The sequence below is a fragment of the Molothrus ater genome, chromosome 2, assembly GCF_012460135.2.
Source record: "Molothrus ater isolate BHLD 08-10-18 breed brown headed cowbird chromosome 2, BPBGC_Mater_1.1, whole genome shotgun sequence".
Classification (NCBI taxonomy): Eukaryota; Metazoa; Chordata; class Aves; order Passeriformes; family Icteridae; genus Molothrus; species Molothrus ater.
In genome coordinates this window covers 68,101,753-68,126,165 of record NC_050479.2, presented here as the reverse complement: position 1 = coordinate 68,126,165, position 24,413 = coordinate 68,101,753, and the positions used below count along the sequence as shown (strand labels likewise).

The 24,413-nt window shown below is 38.9% G+C and overlaps 1 protein-coding gene across 5 annotated transcripts in view; it reads right to left on the bottom strand.

Moving 5' to 3' along the window:
* N4BP2L2 (NEDD4 binding protein 2 like 2) overlaps positions 1 to 14,693 on the bottom strand; it is a 41,454-nt gene extending 26,761 nt beyond the window's left edge. For 4 of the 5 annotated variants that reach the window (XM_036406710.2, XM_036406739.2, XM_036406728.2 and 1 more), the window contains exons 1-6: positions 14,523 to 14,693; positions 13,402 to 13,481; positions 10,817 to 12,246; positions 3,647 to 3,771; positions 3,157 to 3,245; positions 2,726 to 2,802 (exon numbers count right to left, since the gene is read on the bottom strand). In XM_036406710.2, coding sequence (XP_036262603.1) covers positions 2,726 to 2,802; positions 3,157 to 3,245; positions 3,647 to 3,771; positions 10,817 to 12,246; positions 13,402 to 13,404 — 1,724 coding nt within the window. In that variant the 5' untranslated portion in view covers positions 13,405 to 13,481; positions 14,523 to 14,693. Of the gene's footprint in view, positions 1 to 2,725; positions 2,803 to 3,156; positions 3,246 to 3,646; positions 3,772 to 10,816; positions 12,247 to 13,401; positions 14,444 to 14,522 lie in introns of those variants that run through there. The other variant, XM_036406718.2, reaches the window with a different exon arrangement.
* Positions 14,694 to 24,413: the final 9,720 nt, after the last annotated feature.

Below are 24,413 nucleotides of genomic sequence, written 5' to 3'. Positions count from 1 at the left end.
GAAATGTAGTGAAACACATGTAAGGGAAAAGGTATCAAAGGTGCTGTCCTATTCTTGCAGTGCTCAGTAACCAGCTACTTTCAGGGAGAACTTGGTCTATTAAGAACCTAAGCAAATTATATGAGAGCATATATATACATGTATATATACATATATATACACACACACATAAAATCTCCTTGGTAATTATAGAATAGGACCTTAAAATCCATGTTAGCAGAGAATTTCAGTCTCTGCCAGAAGAAAACCACAAGCCTCATGCACAAACTGAATGTCAGAGAATTGACAGAATTGTAACGGAAATGAATCTAAAAGAAGAGACATAAAACAGAAATAAAAGGTTGTGATAGCATAAACAAGCATTTATCATGACCCAATACTTCTTATTGCCAAGAAATAATGTCCAAGATAAATTATGTCCCTAACAAACCAACAGGGAATATATTTCTGCATCTTTGTACTTTCTCCAGGGACAGAAGAGGTATGGGCCTTAACAACTTGATCACTTCTACAGAGGAGAAATCAACAGTGGAAACAAACAGGCTACACTGGAAAGACAGACAATATTCCATACAGAAATATTTTAGAAGACTGATTCCTCACCACTAGTCCCCTCAGTATCAAGTTGACAAGAGCTCAAAGCACACAGCAGGTAGCATACTAATTTCACATTCAGAATGGAAGCAGAACTGGTGATCGAAGAACGATTCAAAATTACATTGGCTCCTTAAAGGTGCATTTTATCAGCTTGCTTTCTGTGAAGAAAATGCTTAAGCAGAGCATTTCCCTCACACTCTTCCCCGAGACAACACCAGAAGCTGGAGTGATCATCGCATGTGGTTCATTGTTTTAAATGGTTTTAATTTCTACATTGTGCTAAAGCAGCCCAGGAGCAGCTGCATGTTGAACTAATCACTTGGTGAGTCTTAGCAGTTTTGATTTTATTCACAAATGAGAACAAGGGTAATGATAGAGAAAAAAGTCAACCCTCTAGAAATATGTGGATTTTATAAAGCACTTGACATGTGTGACAGACAAAAAATGAGAAGAGTAAGTCTAAGTCTTTTAATGCCAAATGGTGAAAGCAGAAAGTTATTCAATATTTTCCTATCAATATTCAATATTTCACTATCTTCGTACTCCTTGAAAAAAATTACAGCTCAAGTGCACTGGACATAAAGTGCACACACATCCACAACTGAATGGACTTGTGCATAATCACTTCATAAAAGACAAAGTACTTCTCCTTGCAGAGTAAGGCAGGATAATAAAATCACCAGCAGCAAAATCACATCAAGCATAGAAACTGATTTAAAAAAGGAAATCAATTTGCTGTATAGTGTCATTTAATACTGGTATCTCCTCTTCAGACATGTCTTCACTCATTCTTTGGCAGCTTTGCTATGCTGAGAGAGCATAAAGTCATCTATCTGAACCAAAGCAGACATACCAGCAAAAGCTCCTAACAGATAGGGGAGAAAGACTGTTTTGCATGGAGGAACACAGAATCTTTTGATAAAAGCTAAAAAACCTATGATAAAAGTTCAGCCACTAGTAAATGCTTCCATACTACCCTTTACCACTGCACCCTCAGCAAGTTTGCTGATGAAACAAAACTGAGGATCCTCTCCCAAAGTAACTAAAGAACAAAATGAAAAACTTACATCACCACCTTTATTAAATTCACAAAAAATAAAGTTTCCAGGCAATGGACCTCTGTTTAAATATTTAAAGCAACCAGAACTGCTAAAATATTTCTAGGAATCTTCTAAGAACTGGTAACAGCACTTCACAGTTTCAAGGGTTTTGCTCTGGGAAAGATATCAACTTTACTCCTACAATTAATAATTGAACAATAAAATTCAACAGTAACAACACAACAGTTTATCCTGTGGCTTGTTAAGATCATCTGGAAACATGAATTTTCCTGGAAAATTAGTCTGTTTTGTGTAGTGGAAATCTTAAGTGCCTGATTACTAAGATTCCTAACTTGGCTGGGCTGCATGCCAAACTAGAAGAACTTACTATCATTCTACAGAGAGAGAACTCCATCTCTAGAAACAAGTGAGTGGTAGCTTATGAGCAAAAGGTGAAAACTTTAGAACATTTATAAACCCAATAGAGTCCAAGTCAGTAATGCAAGCATTAGACATATATATAAATACATGTATTTTGTGCACTGTAGGGGCTACTTTACAAAGCTGAAACAATTAGAGGCAAAGTCAGCTGGATGTATATAAAACAAAAATCAGTGAGAACTCTGTCATCGACTGTGAAAATATTACACTACTTTTCAAACAAAGAAATATCCTTGAGCTGGTTTGATACCTCATAGATTCCTAAAGCAGATATATCTGAGACAAAAAGGACATTAACCAAGAAGAATAAGCAGCTTCCTAAGCACTCTCAGAACCCAGAAGTTCAACGACCCATGTTCAGCAGTACTCTAAGTCACATCTATACATGTCCAATAAAATTTTAATACTGACATTTTGGGCAAACAAGATGGAGCTGGTTTACTTATTTATCCATAAAACTTCCATGTAAATGTATACTCAAAATCCCTATTTAAATAAAATACATTTCATATTACTGGTAAGGAACTTGAGAAAATATTTTGAATAAAATATAACTTACTGCATATATATTTATGCATTCATATTTATCTGCCTATCTGTCTCTCTATATATATAAAGTACCATGATTTGTGTAAGAGAAACCTTACTTTTCTAGTTCATCAGGATCAAACTTCCACCAAGTATCTGGCTCATGGAATTCCACTCTGTATCCTTTTTTTAGAGCCTGCAGCAAGCAAAGAAATATGTGTGATATGTATCATGATCACATAAAACATAAGAAAAAAATAAAAGACAAATATAATGAACAGATGCAGCAGCATACTCTACTGTGGTACTTGCTGAATTTCACTTACACCCAGCCTGTCGTAGCTTTCATTTCAGGCTAAGCGAATTAAATCAAGTCAGTTCTTGAACTGATCTAAACCATTGCCACACCAATTACTAATCATTATCAATAAGCAGTCTCTCTTTTTAAAAACTTGATTAAAAATGCTTCTGGACAAAACGTATCAACTTATCCCATGCAGCCAGGGTAAGTCTGAGTCTAAGTTGGTGACAGTCATGCAACAAAACCTACCACTTCCACATAAGGCTTCATTTCCCAGGCTTGAGTATTAGTGTTGTCTATTATAACTGGAGATTTTCCCTGCTCCATTGCTTGCTTTGCTGAAATGAAAAATTGTGCAAGTTAATAAACCACATGTAACTCAAACAAAAAAAAAACTGCCCCGGATTTTCTTTCACTAATCTACTCTGACTGAAACACTCTGTTCTGAGAGAAAGAATACAAGGTACAGGCAGGAATGAAAAGAAGTAGAAACAAGAACCTGATGCCCAAAGAAACAAGGTTATCTATTTTTAACTCTGAACCTCGTAGAAGTTCAAAATTTAATGTATATACATACATGAATTAAAGTATAAAAAGCACTTGAAATACTTCTATATACACTTTGCTAAAATATATATACTCCTTTTCATATAGACTCTTAATACTCATAGATGTTAGGCTACACTTCTATTTCCTCTATATAACACAGCTTAATGGGATGCCTTTTATTCATTCCAACCTCTCTTCCGGTTCCACTCATGGGCATCACCAAGCTGAGCAGCATTATAGGTGTATCCATACTGCTGACGAAAATAATCATCAGTGCTGAGCACAACACCATCACAACTCTGACCAAGCAGAACACTGTTAAAGGAAAACACAAAAACATATTGACTTTTAATTTTTAGATAAACACATTAAAAAATTATAACTAAAATAAATTGAACTGTGACCTATTTCTGAACTTCTTGCAAACTTCAGATTTATAAAAAGCACACCCATATATATTACCAATAATTCTAATCCAAATCAAAGCAATATTTCCTCTCTCTACTATTTCTGTATTTATTGTTTCTTCTCCACTCCCAAGAGATGTTTGTATTCATCTAATTTTACAGCTATACTGCAGTAAGTACCTCATAATAATTAAATATATTTGCTAACATTTTCCATCTCAATCCTCACTTGGAAATATGTCTAGAAAGCAATCTGATAATGAGAACTCCCTGTTCTGCCAAATGTAAACCTAGTTTCAGAAAGTCCTTGGCAATTGGTATTTAAATGGAAACCTTATGTAACTGAGACAACAGTACAATTCTGTTTAAAGTCCAGCCTACAGAATAGGTGTAGATTGGACTTTCTTAAGAGACTCCTTGTCCCTTTTTAATTCTATGGTATATTTAAATCTGAAAACAGAACAAGCCCGTTAGTGCCACAGAGCATGTGGAGCCCACTGCAACATCCAGATATCTATGGAAATTTAGGCAACTATTCCAGCTCAGAAACAGGCAAGATACCCACAGGCTACAAAAACCAAACTGCACTAGCAGTATGTGGGACTGCACTACTGCTGAGATGGTAGGAACAAAAAAGAATTGGCCAGATCCCAAATAACTTAGGGGAACAAAGATATGCTAGTTTCTAAGTTACCAAGCTTTCCCATATATATCTGCAGGAAGAGCCACTTGAATGTAATTCCTACACAAGGAATTTGCTGTGTTTTGCCACCTGTCACCAACAACAGGCCCGTTATGGTTGCTTCAGGACAAATAGCAAAGGTATTTGAGAAAGCAGAGCATGATACACTTAAAGTTCAGCTGCTTTATTTGAACACTGATAAATAATTGGTGTTGTTATAAATATTATAAATTTATATAAATTATAGGTTTTGTTACAGCCTAGATCTTTCAATAGGGTGTGTATTACACTGGTTTATAAGAGTGCAGAAGGATTAATCATCTATTTTTGTTCTAAATAGATCAAATGGCACCAGTAAATCATACACCACACACAGCAGCAATTTTTTTATCCCTCTTCCTCTCTTGTATAAAATATTTAAGAATTTTATATTCATTAAGTTACTTGGCTGGGATTTCACACATGGCTCAATTCTCTTATTTACAGTATGCTACATTTGCCAGTTAATAATGCAAGAAAAACTGGATACATCTTCCACACTCACTCCTAGTGTGCTGAATGTACATACACATGTCTTAAAGAAGCATCTGCCTTAGTAAAAAAAATAGCAAATAATATCTGGGATTCTTCTATTGGCTGACTAGATGGACACACCTCTACAGTTCCTAGGGGCCTGAGCATCAGGTATCTATAGGAATATATGAACTGACAAATCAGCATTAATGAGACATTGATTTTCATTTTTATTTCTAAGAACTGACTCTATTTGTTCATGTTCTGGAGAATAACTCACTGAATTGAATTCTTCTGTTGTATCGTGCAAACATCATTAGTAGCAATAAAGAATTATAGTGACAAGGGTTCAGAAATCTTGCAAACCCATCAACAAAGTGTATTCTTGAAATGGTTTGTTAGTATTCCTTGAAGTTCAGAACACACCACAACTATTAATGGACCAATATAACTGAAATAATAGATTTAATATAGTAAACTATATTTGCAGTATTTAAACTTCTAAAATTCAAAGCAGAAAACTATTGGTTGACATCATATGGCATAATTCATTTGCCTCTAACATGTACTGGGAAGTAAAATTTTTCCCAGTCCCATGAACCAGAGAACAGAAAGAACAAAAATCATATCTACAGAAAGAAAGCATCAATACTATCCAAACCCACAGAGATAATACTTCACTTTTAAGAGATGAAAAAAGAAAAAAAGATAAATGTATTTCCACTGAGAGTCAAATTCCAGGTTAGTCAGTATGTGCACATGGCTTGAAAGGGGTAGCATATTATCCAACTGCTGGAATACATCCTTTTCACCCTAAACCTTCCCTCCAAGCAAACACCACCTTTGAATACAGTAGGACACTGAAATTAAAGCAGCTCGCCTACTTTTCCCAGAAATACTACTGATCTAATAGAAGCTATTATCCTGACATACAAAAATCTCATGTTGAAACCAAAATATTAACTACTTAGCAAACCAATACACATTTTTTCCAATGCATGCACACACACAAATCCTTTTAAAACAGTCCCCAAATATGTATCCTGGTTAGCCTACTTTGATAAATGATTTTGTAATAAAAAGATAAATAATCCACCTATTTAAAATAGCTACTATATTGTGGATGAGCAAAAAAGTAGGCAATAACTAAATATAGTTTAAAAATATGCAGCATTACTGAGTGTGTAAATGCTCCTCTAAAAGCACTGTTTATAACACTGTTAAAATAAATATATAATTAGAAACAACAGCACACCACTGCTTCTACATCCAGCTATAAGCATTAACTCTAATGATTCCCTTCAGAAGATTTCCCTCTGAGGAAAAATGGCCCCAGAGAAAGAGAACTGTCTTTATACGTTACTGGATTTAACAAAAAACAGACTGCTTAAATGACACCAATATGTGCTCTTTCAATTTCATTAAGCTCTCTTTCATTCAAATTAATGCTAAGTATTTATGGAGAAAAGGCAAATTGCAACTGCTGCCAAATTCAGTAGCAAAATATTTTAAAAATACAAGTCTCTTTTCCTATAACTTTTACCAGGACTGTAAGATCACATTATCATCTACTTCTAATTGTAGCAGACTTTGGTTACTTGGGCCAAAGCTATCACTGCTGGGTATCTGTCCGGCCAAACTGCTTTCTAACATTTTTAACTAAATGCTCAATCTCTTCCAAAACCAAGGAAAAAATAAAGCATTTATTTTTTAAACAAAAGTATTTTGTTATTCCAAGCTTTTCTCTGAGAAGCTTTGGATTGAAGAAGTGAAATCTGACAAAGTACATGCGTTTGTTTGCCCTGCAAAACCTTTTTGTAAATCTGCCCAAGGTATACAACTTTAAAATGTCATGTGCATAGCAAATAGTAGTTAAAAGAACTCATGATTCTCACGGCAAACCCAATCCTGAACAGAGCAATCTGGCAGTGGCAGGAAGCTGATTCAGGACCAATACTGCCATTGTAAGAACACATTTCTCCCATCAAACAAACGGCAACAAAAGGAACAAAATTGGCCTAAAATAGGAGGACATGGGAAGCATAGTGGTATAAACACTGGAACAAGCAACTTGGTACTGGCAGTAGAGCTAGGAAACAGGGCCAAGGCAGAGTGAAGCAGAGGGAAGAAACTGGCATAATGAAGTTGGGAGGGAAATAATACCACTGACTGAAACAGGGAGAAAATGAATCTGGGAATAAATGGGATGAAGACTGGAGATCAAACTGAAGAAATCAGCTTAGTATTTAGAAGCAGATATGGAATTAGTGAGCACAGACCAAAAGCCATGACTGGATATGAACAGGAATACAAAAATGGAAATGGATAGTTAAGAAACAGATTTCGTATGAGCCTCAGTGGCTAGGATTGCCTAAGTCAGGTGGACACAGGAAATAAATCCATGAGATGAGGGGAGCTCCCCAATGAGCCAGAAATGGCTGATGTTATGCTCATATTTAAGGCAAGTAAAGACAATGACCCAAAGAACTACTGGCTGCTCAAGCTCACCTAAGCTCTGTCCTAGAAACAATGGAGTGCATCCTCAGATCTATTTCCAAACACGTTAAGAAAATTAGGATAACCAAGAACAGCCAGTGTGGGGTTTGCAACAGACAAGCCATTCTTTACTGACCAGAATGCACTCTGATGAAACAAGTGCATTTGTCAATGAGGACCAAGTGATGAATGCAGCATACTCAGAAATTATCAAAGCTTCCAACATCATCTCCCAGCCAGTAACAAGCAGAGAACAACAAAAGGATTTAGTAAGATCACTTTTTCAGTATCTTCATCATAAACCTGGATGATGAGGCAGAGAACTTACAGATGACACCAGATTAGCAGTGATGCTCAACACTGAGCTGAACAGTGAGGCATCTATCCAGAAGGCCACAGAAAAACCTAAGAACTGAGCTAAGCAAAACATCAGGAAGCTCAACAGAGAAAGAGTAAAGCTCTACAAATGATGAAACCTAAGCCTCAGCACAGGCAGGAAAGTGAGTGGTTGAGCAGCTCTGTTGAAAAGAGTCTGAGGATTACAGTGGACATCAAATGAGATGAGTGAATGGTGTACCCTCACCAAAGGCGGGGCAAATCACAACCTGGGCTTTAGTAGAGGAAGCGTGGCCAGTAGATCACCTAAGAAGATACCACCCACACTTTACCTGGTTCTTGTGTGGTCAATTCTGAAATACTGTATCCAGTGAAGGACTCCCCAGTTCAAAAGACATGCTGAAAAACATGGGAGGGCTGAACAGATGGCTACCAAGATGGCTACAGGCATACAACATCTAAGGAGAGGTTAATAGCAGCTGGGCTTGTTTAGTCTGGCAGTGGAGACAGTAAAAGGTCTGATGTCAACCTATTACAGTGAATAAACCTCTCCCTTATCAGGAGGGAAACTGCAAAGAACATGAGCCACATTCTACCACGTAACAACACATGTTATAACACAGGACATGCAAATTATGTCTTCAGAACATCATTTTGGAGATTAGGAACAACTTCCTTACTTAGGTGGTTTGTACTGCACTAGAGAAGTTTGGTGAGACCATAGAAATGTCTGAGGCGTTTTTAAGCTCAGGCCTGACAAAGACATACCTGACCTGATCCAGCATGGTGACAGACCTTCTCCAAGCAGAACAATGAACTAGTTCACACCCACTACTCTCTTCCAAAAAACATGCCCATAATTCCAACTATTTAGTTGGAATGGAAGACTCAAAACAAAAAATAAACTTCAGTGGAAGATTCAAGACAGACACAAGTCAAGTTTGTGAGCAGGAAGAAAAGTGTCTGTACTTAAAAACCCTTACTCAGCACAAAACACAAATAGAAATTTGGTATTCCAAGGTCTCGCTACTGGCTCTGCTGTCATTTCCAGCTTGGGAAACCCACTCACAAGATACACCTCATTCCTCTCTAGTGCTGTTTCACACAGACAATGCCAGTTTTCTGCTTTTCCTTCACAGTTATTTTACTGGCACAAATAGTAAAGGTTTGTCTGCAGCTGCCAAAAATGCAAATATCTGCAAAGATACCTGTGGGTACTAATATGGCATCAGATATAACATCATTGCTGTCCTAGGCTACGCTGCAGAACTCTATGATGTTACACAGAAAAACACGTTCAAAACATGTTTATTAAGACTTAACTAATAATAAAGGTATTTTCCCCATCGGCACCCATTGATTCTGGGATGTTTCTTTCCCAAGGATATCCAAGACCCATGATTTCATGGGAATTAACAACTGCAACCAAGCATTAAACATATGAAACTGCATGTAATTGAAGACACTGGAGAGCAAGCCCCATGCTGTTCAAATTCTGCACTCACTTTTGGTAACTATTCTTAACCTTGATCTCATAGTGCCCATTTTCCCATCTGCTAAACAAAATTAGTAACTGATCTCACAGTCAGTTGAGAGATGAAAAAAAGCACAAAAACGTGTTCTTAAAAACCTGAAGATATTTAAAATTTTTCAGATTATATGAGTAATATATTTGGAGAAAGATTTAGAGACAATTTAGCACACCAAACATGGAAAACAAATATATTTCGTATCTTCATATTAAGTTTTATCCAATCTCTAAACTGAATGAGGCAGCATTTTTTCCACAGGGTTATTTTTAAAATGTTTTATGTTGCCTTCACATATTAAAGGTATTACTGCAGTAATACCAAATGGGGACATGCAGCTTCAAAAATGCAGGCTTGCAAAATACAGCAATCAGTAACTATAAAAAAATTATTGCAAAAACAACTGAAACATATAAAAAAAATACCTATTAGAGATTTCTAGTTGTAATATGTCTCCTAAATACCAGGAAAAAATCCACTAATAGAATGTTAAATAGAATGTTACTCCTTTACATTAAAAAAAAAAAAAAGAACATGATGACTGTGCCTATTCTACAGACTCCTCACATACAACAGATGATAACTACAGAAGACATCCTGTGATGCAGTTTCTGGATGAAACTCAATCAGTAAGTACTGTTTCAAAAACTTCTTTTTTTATATACACAAGACAAACTTACTTTCACTTAATACAGGTACCATCTGTGCTCTGTCCACTTTCTGTACTTTTTAAAATAGGCCAAAAAACCACAAAGGGAAAATCCAAGTTGGAGATATTACCTGTTTTTAACCTTGTCAGATTTCAACAAGTATATTTGGAAGAAAAAATAATGTTTTTATCGTGTGTTGTTCACAAACAAGGAAGAGGAATTGACAGCCCATACTATGACAAAATGGAACGAGATAACGCTCAGTTTCTTCAATTCACCAAAACCAGGTATTTTCAGGGTAGCAGCATTCTTCTAATGGCCTTTGAAAATTTTTACATGGGCATAAGAAAGGACTTCTGGTTCAGTCAAATTGACATTGTCAGACTTGATGGGAGGTTTTTTTTAATTAGGGAATTTAAGAATTAAAAAAAAAGCAGCAGACTACCACATACTAGTATGAAAATTTCAGAATAAAAGACTATGCAACCTAATGGATGCTCAACATTTTAAATTTAACACAGAGGAGCTCCTGGTCATCAAAACTCTGAGGGAGACAAAACCCCCAAGTAAATATTTTTAATATTTATGGTCACTTGCACTCTTTAAGTACAAATGACAGCTTTAAACTACTGCATTTTAAGAGTCTAATTTACAAACTAAAATGTTTCCTTAGTGCTTACAGATATATTTAAAATTCTTAAAAAATTTTACTTGAATGAACTTCTCAAGCTTAAAGTCTTCACTTACCGAGAAAGTGTGGATTTCCCTGAACCTGGTAGGCCTCTTAGGATTAGAAGCAATTTCTGTGAACAACTGAATTTTTCTTCAGATAACTGCAATGAAGAAAAGTTGTGCATTCCTTCTGTACTGTCAGCTTTTGGATCATTCCAACGCTCTTCTCTGGTTTCACAGAAACCATTACTTTGGAGTCCATTCTGATCATTATTCCCATTCCCGAAGACCTGAGTATTATGGATGTCAGTATTACCAGAATAGTTGGTATTTTGATCAAGCAATGGACCATGACTGCTGATATCAGTATTTCCATGGTAACTTTCATAAGGAAATCCCCCATTCTGAGGAGGGGGAGCATTTGGGATTCGAGGTGGGGGATCAAATATCTGAAAATGGGATTGATGGCTGAATCTAGGAGGAAAAGGTCCCTGAGGTTTGTTGAAAGATGCTCTAGTCTGCCAAGCAGGTCTGAATTCAGGCACTGAGCAGTTCCAAGTATCTACTTGGCCATTAAAGGTATTTTCAGTTTTCCAGCCACCTGTTTCCGCAACTAACTGCTGCTCATTGTTTGTTTTCTGACTGTTCTGTTCCCCCAAAGAACTCTGTCCATTCTCATAAAATGGGTGTGGACTGCCCAAAAGTACAGGTTGATAATTTTCTTGTGAGCTCTGACTAGAGTTAAATGGAAAGTGTTGTTCCTCAGAAATTTCAGTTTCTTTTTCCTGAACATTAGTATCTAAATTTTCATTTTCCAGCTGGTGAATTTCTTTATAGAACTGATCCAGCTGATCATCTATTTCTGGTACAGTGGCAGAAACAGCCTGCATCTTCTTTGCCTCCTTTCTTTTACATCTGTTTTCACATAATTCATTCTCATCTCCTCCAGTGTTCCTACATTCATTGCAATTGCCAGATTTGTCTGGCTTGTTACTTTTGGCAGGCTTGTAAATAGGTCCTATAAAATCTTTGCTTGTAAAAAAGTCTTCATCTGATTGATTTCTATTTATTGAGAATGACGCAGTGCTTTTTTCAGTATTATCTTCACCACCATTATCTGTAATAAAAGGGTCCTTCTCTTCTTCAACTTTAGAGTAATTCATTGATGTAAAAGGAGGATCTATATTCTGCCCAGTTTCTAAATCAAATGGCTGACTAAGCACTGGATTCTTTTCAGGGAGAACTTCATTCAAAGATCCCAAGGCACCAGAAGGTATTTTCTCTTGCTTCTGCATTTCATGTTGCCCTTGGTTATCTAAGGCACACGTAGGTATCCAATCATTTGATTTTCTCTCAACATTCACTTTCTTCTGAGTATCTTTGTTATCATCATCAGGGAGTTTCTCACAAGCCCCTTCTGTTGACTTCATTCTTTTAGAATACGGCTCAATTCCAATTTCGTCTTCGCACTCCAAGAGCCTTACTGTATTTTCAGCATGAAGCATCTTAGGAAAAAGAATGAATACATTACCAGCATGCACATTTTCAAAGTAAAGTATAAAAAAGCTGAAGTTACTCAGGCCTATGACATCACACTGTCCATGGTCTCAACTAGAATGTATTCACCCAGAAGAAAAACACACATCACCTACCACAAGTATGGTTTAAACTAGACTGCTACATTACTTATTGCTCATCTCTAGTAAAAAGCATTAGTGCTGTATCAGTCGAGCAGTCACATTTGATGATATGCCTTAAATAACTTACAAATCAAGCTTTTAAAATGTGACTGTTTGAAAAAATAATTACATCAGCAATCTCTGAATTATGTTACTACTATTCTCTACTAGCTGTTATTTCGCCAAGTGTTTGAAATCTTTTTTAAAGATAAGGATATGCCAATTTCCAACGCACAAACTGATGTCTGAGATCACTATTAATACACCAACAAAATGCAAATACTTCAACCATGAGGATTGTTTTCTGTGGCATGAACCAAAGTCCACTAACTCATTTAGTTAACCAATCAAAGAGGTTCCGGGTGGTATTTGCAATTCAGAATAAGTCAAGTAAGACCTAAAATCAAAGCTGCAATCTGTTGTTATGGTTCTGGTTTTGGAACTACTAAGGACTTTTGTTAGGGACCAAGAGCATTTGCTTGCATGTCTTCTAAAATTAAACACACGCATATGCAAAAAAAAAAAAAATCCTTGTCCCAAATAGATTACATTCTAAGAACTAAACCACTAAGTTCTAGACAGGTTCAGAGACAAGCTGTTACAAAGCAAGATGGCATTAACCACCATGCCATGTCATTATCCATCTATTAGTCTGAATTTCTTGGATTTTGAAGTCTACACAGTATGCAATAAAGACTAAACTCTTCCCCACCAAATAAATGCAGTTTCAAACACAAAAGAACACATTTCTCCTACTGGAAGGTTTATTCCAGTGTTTTCTGAAACATTTCAACTTTCCATGACTAAATATTAACAAAGTGCCACATGCCATTCATCCTGGATAGGAAAATAATTGTCTTCTTTATCTGAAAAGGATCTGTAGGTAGTATTATGGGAAGATTTGTAAGTAGCCATTATCTCAACATGTTCACTTACAAAACTCACAAGAAAAGGTGTTACTCTAGACACTTTATCACCTACCATCCAAAGGAAGAGAAACCCGCCATTCTCAATCTCAAACTGGCTAAACCAAGGAGATGTTACTGTCCGCACTTTAGTACCTGGAAGAAAGCATTACTGTTAGAAGGGGAAGAAACATGGCTGTGCAAGTCTCTCTCTTCCTCAGAATTGGTACCATGGTCTCTCCTCCTCTCAAGATTTATGTGTTGTATGCATGCCCTCAGCTTCTTCACGCTTCATTTCTGTCTATTAGAAAGCAAGTATGGCATTAGTACTATTCACTGAGTCTATCCCCATCTAGAAAAAAAATGTCCTGCTTCCTCCACAGTACTGGGGTAAAAAAGTAACTTTATTAGCTTCTGTGTCCTCATCTTCTGGGTTGATGTTTAAGCAGACCCCATTCATGATGGGGAATTAAAATAGTAAACATGTGAACATTTGCTGTATGACAAGATCTCCATTGACAGAAAATGCTGCTCTGTGACTGTCCCACGTAGGAATATTCTTTCTTGCTAATCTCTAACAGACTGTCCCTTGCGAACCTCGGAGACAGTGAAGCTGCACTCAAAAACACACCTGCCTGCGTCCTTGGAGAGGACAGAGCAAGTATGCTCAAGGAAAATGCAGTCTCTCTGACACTCTCACCCCCTGAATGGGAAAAGTCCGGGTCTGTATCGTTTCTGTAAAGAACTGGTTGTAAGCACTGAACCTGAGCCGGCACACAAGGATGCCAGACTTACTTACCACTTTAACTGACCTGCGAAACATCCAGAAGATTCAATCAACTAACTAACTCAAGGCCTTGAACACCACCCGCATAATACCTTTCCCAAAAGGAAAAATCAGGCCTATCTGCCAGAACCTACAGACAGGTGAACTGGCTGGCTCTCCTCGCACGGTGGTACGGCGCTCACGGAGCGCACAGCGCAGCACCCCTCACACGGCACAGCAGCCGGGGGCAGCAGGCGCTGCTCCCACACCGGGCTGGCAGCGGCGTGTCCGAGGCGAAGGCACGGCCACCGGCCTGACGGCTCGGGGAGCCGGATCAGCCGCCCCGTCCCTCCTTTTCCCCACGGTGCAAAGCCCACTCCTCTCCCCCACACACAAACACTTCCCTCAACGCTGCGCCCACGTCACACAACCTCAGCAGCCGCCGGCTCCTGCGCGCGGCCATCCCCACGCCGCCCCTTCCCCGCCCGCTGGTGGCACAGGTCGGTGGTAGCAGCGCTGGCGGCGGAGGAAAAGCGGCTTGGCCGAGCAGCAGCCACACGCGGGGGAGGACACGAAGCTCAAGGCCGCAGCTCCGACCCCGCACGCCCAAAATGGCGCCGCCTCCCGCTGCCCCCTCACCCCGCGCGCGGCGCCGCGAGGGGCGGAGCCTTCCCCCCCCCCCCCCGCGGCGCGCGCTGTGCCCGGCGGGAAGAGCCCGGCGGGAGGAGCCCAGTGCCAAGGCCGGAGGTGGGATTTGTCCTGCTTTACCTTCCCTCGGGGATGGCTGCTCTGCCTGTCGGGACGTCTGCTTTAGGGGGCGCCCTGCTCTGTCACGGAACGTGAGCAGCAGTCCGGTGGGGACTGTCCCTAGTTTAAAAGCCGCCCAAGTTTCTTAGACGTGTGTTGTACTTGACGTGGATCTACAACTTTCCCTCCTGCATGTGTGAAAAATGCGTATTTTATGATTGGCTTTTCGCGAATATTAAAATGAATATTATATGTGTTGTGTAAGAAAGTTATGCTCTGTTAATTCTCTTAAGTACTGTGTTAAATATAGTTTTAGGTTATAAAAAATGTTAAAATAGAAACGATGCTATGTAGGATACTTTTTTTAAAGAAAGGACTTGCAGCGAGATAGCAGCCACAGGACACCTAAATCTTTCAGAGAAAAAGAATTTATTGCCCTCTTAGCAGAAGAAACGAACTTCTTCCCGCCTCGAAGGCGCTGTTAGGATTCAGAGGAAGACGTTGACGAAGACCAGACAGAATCCTGTATTTGAATGGGATTTATGCATCATGTATGAGGTGTATGAATATGCAACAGGCTATTGCTTTTAAGGGTTAATCCTCTGTTAACGGGTGTCCTTTTTCGGGCTCGTGCTGCCCAGAAAAAGGTACCCGGACGTCCGTAACTCTTTGTCTCTATTGTCTCATATTGCCCTAATCCAAATTGTCCAAATTATTATTACTCTAATTGTATTGCTATTTTTATAACCATTTTATTACTATTAAACTTTTAAAATTTAAAAACAAGTGATTGGCCTTTTTCACACACGTATAAAATAAAATTTTAATATGACCCAACTACTTTCCCCCCCCATCCCCCCCCAAAATCTTGTGATACCGTGCAAGGCAAACCACATTTTTCCTAAAAAACCTCTCAGTCTTGTAACAGTAATTCCCCAAATTTCATTAGTGCACACAAGAGCTTCAGTAAGCAATGCGCCCATTCTAAATACCTGCAATATTTATTCTTTCACATAACCCAAATGGATTATGCAGCTTTTAAAGTATATGATTAATAAAGTCACTGAAACTAGTTTATTTGCAATAAAAAATAGAAAGAGAACTGGTCAAATCCACTGGCCAGGCATTCCTTCCGGTTAACCCTGTAACCAAAGCATAGTTTCCTTTCCTGTGCCAGGTGATGGCCTTGGTTTTTTTGGAAGGTATGGATGTGTCTTTGGTAGCATTTTAATCTAGATCAGAAGTGAGCTGTTGAAGTGAATCTCCCAGTTTGCCACTGTTTTTCATCTCTAGTAGCAGTTATGTGCTTCCCTACACAGGCTATGTCATGCAACACCCAAGCTAACCATTAAGAGAGAGTAAAAGTGCTGCACATGGACATTTTGGAGGTAATATCTGGAGATCAGAGCTCTCAAGCATTCCTGTTGTGTATGTAGTAATTGTCTCAGATGTATTTAATTTGGGGAGTTCTCCCATTACTTGTACCTAATTAAATAAGCCGCATGTTACAAATGGCAGAACCCTAATGTCATTTTTTTCAACTCATTGAGTATAATGAAATAGACTTTCCCTGACGATCCTGTTACAGCTGCTACAGCTCCTATGTGGGAAGTCTCTTGCTTGAGACAAAGCTGCAAATAATTCCCCCATATTCCTTGTCCTGCACTAGATCATAAAAAAGTTCCATTGGAAACATTGTTAGGAGAAGCTGATAGGGTAGGAAAAAGCAGGGTCCAAGAGGCTGAACACTGTAACAGTGAAAATACTTACAAAGAAGCGTTAAGAGATGATGTTTTTCTTTGTTTTCAGAGAAGTCTGAATTTTAAAATTTCATTTTTACATATGTTTAGAAAGTTACTCAATGCTGCCATGTACCACTACTATGTGTCACCCAAACCACACTTCCTGTAACATGCACCTATGATTGTGGTGGAAGTGTCTCACAGAGGTAAAAAATCTTAGAGTGAGGTAGTGTTATTGCATGGACAACAAGATATGAAAAATTATCTGTTCCTCCTGTGTTCCTAGACATTTATTACATCACCTTCATATCAGTTGGTGAATTGTAGGCTTTAACTGATCTAAGAGGAGAGTGAAAGGAAAATTTTTGACCTTATGTAATAAGATTTTGATTCAGTTTTCCAAGTGACTTATAAGTTTAAGTTGATTTGAACCTTACACATCACAATCAATTTATAGTCATATGGGAAGTGAGTAAAGAGTTTTGATGTTGTGGAACTTGAGTGTTTGAACTTGCAAATGGAGCATTTTCTCAGAGCAGTTTTTGCATTTGATTTCCTACATTAAAAAGGGAAGATGGTAACTGACCAATTTGGAGGATCATCCTGATTCCTTTATGGTTCACTGGTAGAGTTGATGCTTTAAATGCAATGCAGACATCTCCGATACTTGTACCAAACTAATTTGTTGCACTGCTTTCTTCTGCATGGGCCTGGTTTCAGGTTCAGTAGGAAAAAAAGCTTTCAGGTGCAATTTCGAAGTACAAGTAAACCACACTAAAATGAAACTACTGCCAGAGAAAATGCTTTTGCTACTCCTTCCCACCCATGGTGTTGCCTAATTGCTGTCCTGCCTCCTCTAAACTGGTGGCTTTCACTCTCGTTTGAGAACTGGGTATTTTTGATAAAAACATCATACTATTCTGTTGTGTATGGAAAGGTTTCCATTAAATTTGCTTCCAGAAACATTTTAGATAAAACTTTCCAAAATAACTCAGCATAAAGAAGATAGCTGGCATAAAAAATATTAACACAGAAAATTAAATATTTGTTAGTGAAACAATAAATGCCTGTGTTATGCCATTTAATAGAAAAGATCAGGCAAATTTCAGATAGACAGAATGATGAGACTCCATCTGTTATTAAAAGAGAAAAAAAATATCCAACGGGCACTACTTGAGATTGACTTTTGTGTTTAAGGGTTAATGTGGAATGATAGCTCAATCATTTAGACCTTGTGATCTCGTTATCAGACTTGACATAGCAGAGTGCTCTTTCTTCTTCTAATAACACTTAAATATAGCATCTATTTGAGTTCAAGTGGACTAGTTACAGACTTAGAAATACTGTTGCATAATTCTTTGACTTTAAATAAAGCTATCTCTAGGGAGAAATTCTGGTGAACTTTAAGAGAACTGGTTTATTCAACAAACCAGGAATGTTGCTTGCCAAATTGTTTTTCTGAAGCTTTTATATGACAAAGAGGAATTCTGGTATGCAAATGTCACATCAAAGTTTCAGTGGTAAAAATACAGTAAGAGCTTTTTGCTTATTAATTTTCACAGATAATATGGAGGTTTTTATTTTCAAACTTCAACTTGAACATTAACTTAAGAATTAGAGTTTTAATAAAGTTATAAATTTTTACAAACAAAATAATTATTCCAGGTAGCCTGCTGATTATGTGAGATAGGACTATTATTTTATATATTCAACAGATTGTAGCAAGTGATGTTTAAGTCATGGCTAGATTAATATTTCTTTTGACTATGATATAACTACTTTGTAATTTAAATATTGTTATTTGATTCCCTTCTGGTACTGGATGAATCCTTTTGGAGATAAAAATAGTGGGGCAAGAATAAAAGTAACAACTAGTTAGTTTATTTTGGAGGTTCTTAAAATCTTTCATTTAATTATTTTTATCTGAAATCTGCAGGATACATAGACTTTTTCTTGATAGTGAGGCATAATATATAATTCATAATACATGTTCTATGATTTAAGTCTCAAATGCTGCAGCAAAACAGTACTAAAAGAATGGAAGAGATTTAACTTTTAAGACAGAGCGCTCTAGACAATATAACAACTGCTGGCCCACAACAAAGCTGAGATTTTGGGTTGTGAAAGCCAGCCAAGGAAACGGGATTCTGAACAATTCATGTCTTTCAAAGTAGAGCATGGGGAGTTTCTAGGAAGCTGACACTCAAGGTGAAGGTCCAGTCATTGCTTAGTCTGCGGGACTCTTTAAATAGCATCTCCCATTTACATGAAAATGAAGGAGACTGAGCGGAAATTCAATGGGACATTAAAGTACGTAGCTTTAAACAGAGGGCAGACAGGGGAATGGTAAAAGCAAAAAGTGTGCATAGAAGAAAGCAAGCACCAGATACAGCAACTAAAAAATACCCAGCATTTTACGGAGGACAATATGTTCAAGTATTTAATGCTTAATATAGTAATTTTTAAGCAAGAGGAAAGAAGTTATCAAACACTATGAAAGTTTAGTGCTACTTGCTTAGTTATGTCCATATTGACATCCTCTTGGTTTGGTCAAATTCTTGTTCGTTTTAGCCACTCAGCTTTAACCTGAAATTACTTTTATTTGATTTCTTAAAGCTGAACTACTGAGATGCTCACTTTACAGATACAACTTAGAGTAGAAAGTTCTTAATTTTTCCCATTTTGTTATGCTAATGCCATTGCTTAAGAATATGCAAGTTATGTACTATCCTCTCCCACCTCCTATCCTAATTCTCAATTAAGGATGGAGAGCACTTAAATCAATTCTAGCTAACTAAGAGGAGAAACTAATTTAATTCACTGACAAACTGAGCTAATCACCAGGGAAAGAAAGACTGGTACAGGCTCCCAAAATACTAATTCACTACTGTATTCACTACTATCATACCTATCTGCAAGGCACCAAGGGAAGAATCATTTTTTTCCCCTTTCTGCTGTGATTTTTTAGATGCTGGCTTCCATAGGTTATATTCGTGCTAAATTGTAGGAATACATTGTGCAAATGTGGTCAGCAAAAAGATTCCATGACATTTAGCAACAAAACAGCTGTTAAGTCATACTAGAATTTAAAGAAACTATGAAAAAACCCAATAACATACTTAGAAGATGAAAGGTTTATGTATTAATGCTCTCTAACCTATTCCTATCAGATGGCAAGATGGTTTGATTTGTTGAATTAAGACATAAAGGATGCCCTGCTTGGTAGCAAAATATGCACCATCACTTCCTGACTGCAGTGAAGAGACAGTTTCTGTTTTTGGACATTAAAAATCTAAATTATGTTTTTGCTTCTGTGGCTACTGTAACATGAAGCATTTTATTGTTCTCTTCCCATGCATGCCTCCAACTAGGCAATGATCTCTTTAGGAAGAAGTCAGAGATAAAGATACATCTACAGCTGATTGGTGAGGACATGTTTAGTAGGTCATTTAATCTTAGTGGTGTCCCAGTATAGCTATTAACTAGTTAATGAAGGAAGCAGATGAGTAGGTGGAGTTGAAGGCTTTCTGCAGTCCTCACCCTGAAGAATAACATCACATCCTCATATCCTCTCTAGTTTTGTTCTTGTTGGTTTTTGTTTGGTTTGGTTTGCTTGTTTTTGTGAAATTTCATATAGTGCTTAATGACTCTTGTGTTCCTGTTAAAAAACAGCCACAAGACAGGCATAAATAGATATTTCTGGTGGAGTCAGACTTGTTAACACTAAGATGAAAGTAGTACTTTTAAAGTTCAAAATTTATATTGCACGTATATTGAAGCTAATAGATTCTGAGCATCACTGTCTTATTCAGTTGTTTGATTTTTGTTTACAAGGAGATAGTGTTGGAAACAGCACACACACAGACAGTAAGAGTCTAAAAATTCCAGTCATCTAAAGTCATCATTTCCATGTGGCTTCCTTGCAAATTACTTAAGAGACATATGAGATACTAAAATTAGTTGCAAAGTTAACTCATGTTCATAATATTATCAGCTATTTAGTTGAAGAGGAGCACCAATAAATGAATAAATTTTTCTTTCGCTGAGACAAATCACTACACCTGCAAGTAGAAAGCCTCCCTCCTATATGTCAAAGGCCCCTTCCAGTGTGAAGGGCTCAGTATGTAAATTGCATATATTTAATCTGAATTGTTTTACTAGTAAAATACTTTTAATGCAATTGTTTTAGAGTCACAATTAAAAGGGAAACAGAGGGAAGTATCTATGCTGGAAACAAAAGTATCATTTTCACAAACCTGATATTACCTTGACAGTTGTTTGTACATACACTAAAAGGCCAATTCCATAGAAGAGTGTGATCACAGGGCCAATGGATAAAGACAATGTGTTGGGAAAGGGCCAGTGTAGTTTCTGTGAAGGGAGATAGTGACACAATCACAGACTTCCAGCAGGTTTGTGAGTCAGGAAGTGCATGGACAAGGACATACCAGGGAACATACTTGTATTTTTAAAGAGCATTTGTGCAGCTTTCTTACTAAAAGTTGTCAAACAAATTTGGAATTGAAGTAAATGTCCTATGCTGAGTTGGAAATATGGTTGAAGGATGGAAGCAGAGAGTACTTTTGGTTACTTTCTCAGGTGGAGAAAAGTTAGCAAATCTCTCTCCCAGAAATGTTTGGACTTACTTATGTTGTTTTATGCAACAATCTTTGATTTTCATTAACGACCCAGAAAAGGGAATGCACACAGAATGATACTTTCAGTATGTTAAACTCTTTCAGGTAATCAGATGCTGGTGTAAAGAACTCCAGAAGGCCTCACAAAATGGGGTGGGTAAAAAGATAGGTTTTGAGAAGTAGATCAGTGTAAGGTAAAGCATAGAATTACCTGTCAAACCTGGAAGTCTAAGTTCATGGAATCTTGAAGTTGCTGATGTCAGCTCTCTGAAATCTTTGACTGAAACTGCAACAGCAACCAAAAAAAAAAAAAAAAAAAACAAAAACCAAAACACAAACAAACAAACAACAACAACAAAAAAAAAAACCCCAAAACACCAAACCCTAAGCTACAGAGATGTAAGGTGTCATCAGGAATAGTACTGAGAGCAAGACAGAAGACAGTTTGACAGTTTGCTGCTCTGAGAGAAATCTCAATGTACTCCTATCTTGAGTACAGTGCACAGTAGTTCTGATCTGCAAGGACACAACAATTTAAAGAATTAATTTAGAAAGATAACTAAAATGATTCAAGGGGAGAGATTGTCAATCTGATAAAGTAGGGACTAACAGACCCTTGTCACTGCAGTCTTCTGTTTTCACACAATGTTTTTACAGACAGAAGGCTGTGAGAAGAATACTGCTGTGTAAGGGTGTTCTTTGACTATGTTCATCATTGTCACTCAAACACTGAGATGTGGAAATTGTCTTCAGCACACACAATCTGGAGCACAAGTCTTCTGGGGAGCAAGTGAAGGAGCTGGGGTTGTTTAGTCTGGGCAAAAGGAGGCTGTGGGGGTCTTATTGCTCTCTATAGCTGCCTGAAAGGAGGTTGTAGTAAAGAGAGGATCACTCTCTTCTTCCAAGTAACAAGTATCAGGAAAAGTGGAAATGGCTTCAAGTTGTGCCAGTGGAGGTTTAGAATATTAGGAAAAATTTCTTCACTGAGAGGGTGGTCAAGCACTGGAACAGGCTGATCCAGGGAAGTAGTGGTGTGAGCATCCCTAGAGGTATTTAGAAGACATGTAATGTGGCACTTGGGGGCATAGTTTAGTGGTGGACTTGGCAGTGCTGAGTCAATGGTTGAACACAGAGATCTTGAAGGTGTTCTTCAACCTTAAATGATTCTATGTGTAAAAGATCTGGACTTGAAAGTTCTGTGGCACTGACATTCCTTATATGTCCTACTGCAAGCAAAATATTTATTTTGCACAAATATTTTAAATCTTTCTCAAATACACAGTTTCTGCAAGTAACACAACTTGCCTGTACTTCCAGGAGGTGGCAAATCCCCTAAAATTTAGCTGCTTAGAGTCACGAGCTCCATGAGAGATGCAACATTTCTCGTGGGGAAAGGCTGAACCTGCTCCCGGGACACAGCCAGGGCTGACACCGCTTGAACTGTGCAACGGTGGGACCGCATGGAAACGCACGGGTGCGTGTTGCCCTCTCCCGTAGGCAGAGCGCCGGTTCCCGGCACTTTCCGAGGCGGTGAGCGCGGGTGAGCGAGCGGCGGCGGCGGACGGGCTCCCTCCGCAGGGCCACTGCGGAACAGACACGGGGTGGGATAAGGACGAGTGAGGAGCCCCCTCTGAAAAGCCGATACCAATGTCGTGAAGGGTCTCGGCGCAGGAGGGAAACAAGGGCGGAGCGTGCCGGGGGAGGTCCCGTTATTCAGCGCCCTGTCCCGCTCCGAGGGGCGTCCGCCGCTCCTGGCGTCCTGATCGGCGCTGGAAGTGGTGCTGCTGTGACCTGCTCCATCAGAAAAACGGAGCATCTCAGCGCCCTGGTACTTTCACAGTCATACGCTGGGTTTTGCAATTTCAATAGCAGTGTTAGGAGGGTTCAAAAAGTGTTTCGGTTTTCTGCTGCTTTGTAAGTATCCCTGCACACATCTGCAAGTGCTCCACTGGGAAAGGATGTGTTCCCCAACCTAAGGCTTTAATAGTTGGTGAGCCCAGGTAGACAGCAATGGGGGGATTGAGGGGAAATTGTTCAACCTGCATCAAAAAGTTATATCTTGACTCCAAGTCCAGGATGCTTCCCAATATAAAATTGTCAGACAAACCTTCCTCTCTTTTATGTCTCTACTTTTTTTATTTTTCTTTTTTTCCTAGAAGGAGTGGACTAAATAGAAGTCACTGGGGAAAAAAATACGAACAAGGAGAGTTTCGAGGGTTGAAAAGTGATTTGTATGTAATAGTTCTGGTTGGGCTGAGGAAGTCTGCATTAGACAATGAGGTAGTTTAGCACTGAATGAAGATAAGGCATGCTCGGTACAATGTACTAGCAAGTTCAGAAAGCCTGAGGGGACCTTCTGAAAGATTTAAATCACTAGTTACAATGTATTGGCTAACAGTCTGTCAAAGTGTTTTTCTCACACTGGACAAAGCCGAGGGTATATTTCAGCAGATCTGTTGAGTGTGATTTGTGTTTTTTGGACCATAATCTTCTAAACACTTCCATGCTGTCCGGATGCATCAGGAGAAAGGTCTTCTTCCAGAGGGTGGTTGGGCCATGGAACAGGATCACCAAGGAAGTGGTCACAGCACCCAGCCTGCCAGAGCTCAAGAAGAGTTTGGACAATGCTCTCTGGCACATGGTGTGACTCTTGGGGATGGTGCTGTGCAGGGCCAGGTGTTGGACTCGATGATCCTTATGGGTTCTTTTCAACTTAATCTATGATTCTACAATAAATGAAGCCTTTTAGCTATAGTGGCGAGAAGAAGCCACACTGCTTTTCTGTTTGCGTTTTCCCGTAAGGACACCCCTCAAACTCTTACACTTGCTGAAGCAAGAGCAAAGGGCTAGATGAGTGACTTACGCTACTTTTTCTGCTCTTTCTCCACTTTATTCCTTATTTTTTCACAACAATCCTTTAGTGATTCGTCGTTTTGGGGAAGCGCTCGTCCCAGCCGCCCACAGAGCGCTCATCAGCGGGGGCCGGCCCGGGCCCACCCTCAGCCCCAGCCGGCGGGCCGGGCCGGGCCATGGGTGCTGCCCGCGCGGGCCGGCAGGGGGCGCTGCTGCCCCGCGCTGGCCGCGCTCGCTCCCCTCGGCGCTTCCATTGGAGCAGCCGGAGACGAGTTGGCGCCATTTTGAAGCCGGCAGGGGGACCGGGGCGAGCTGCGGAAGGGGAGGGGGCTGGCGGCGATTG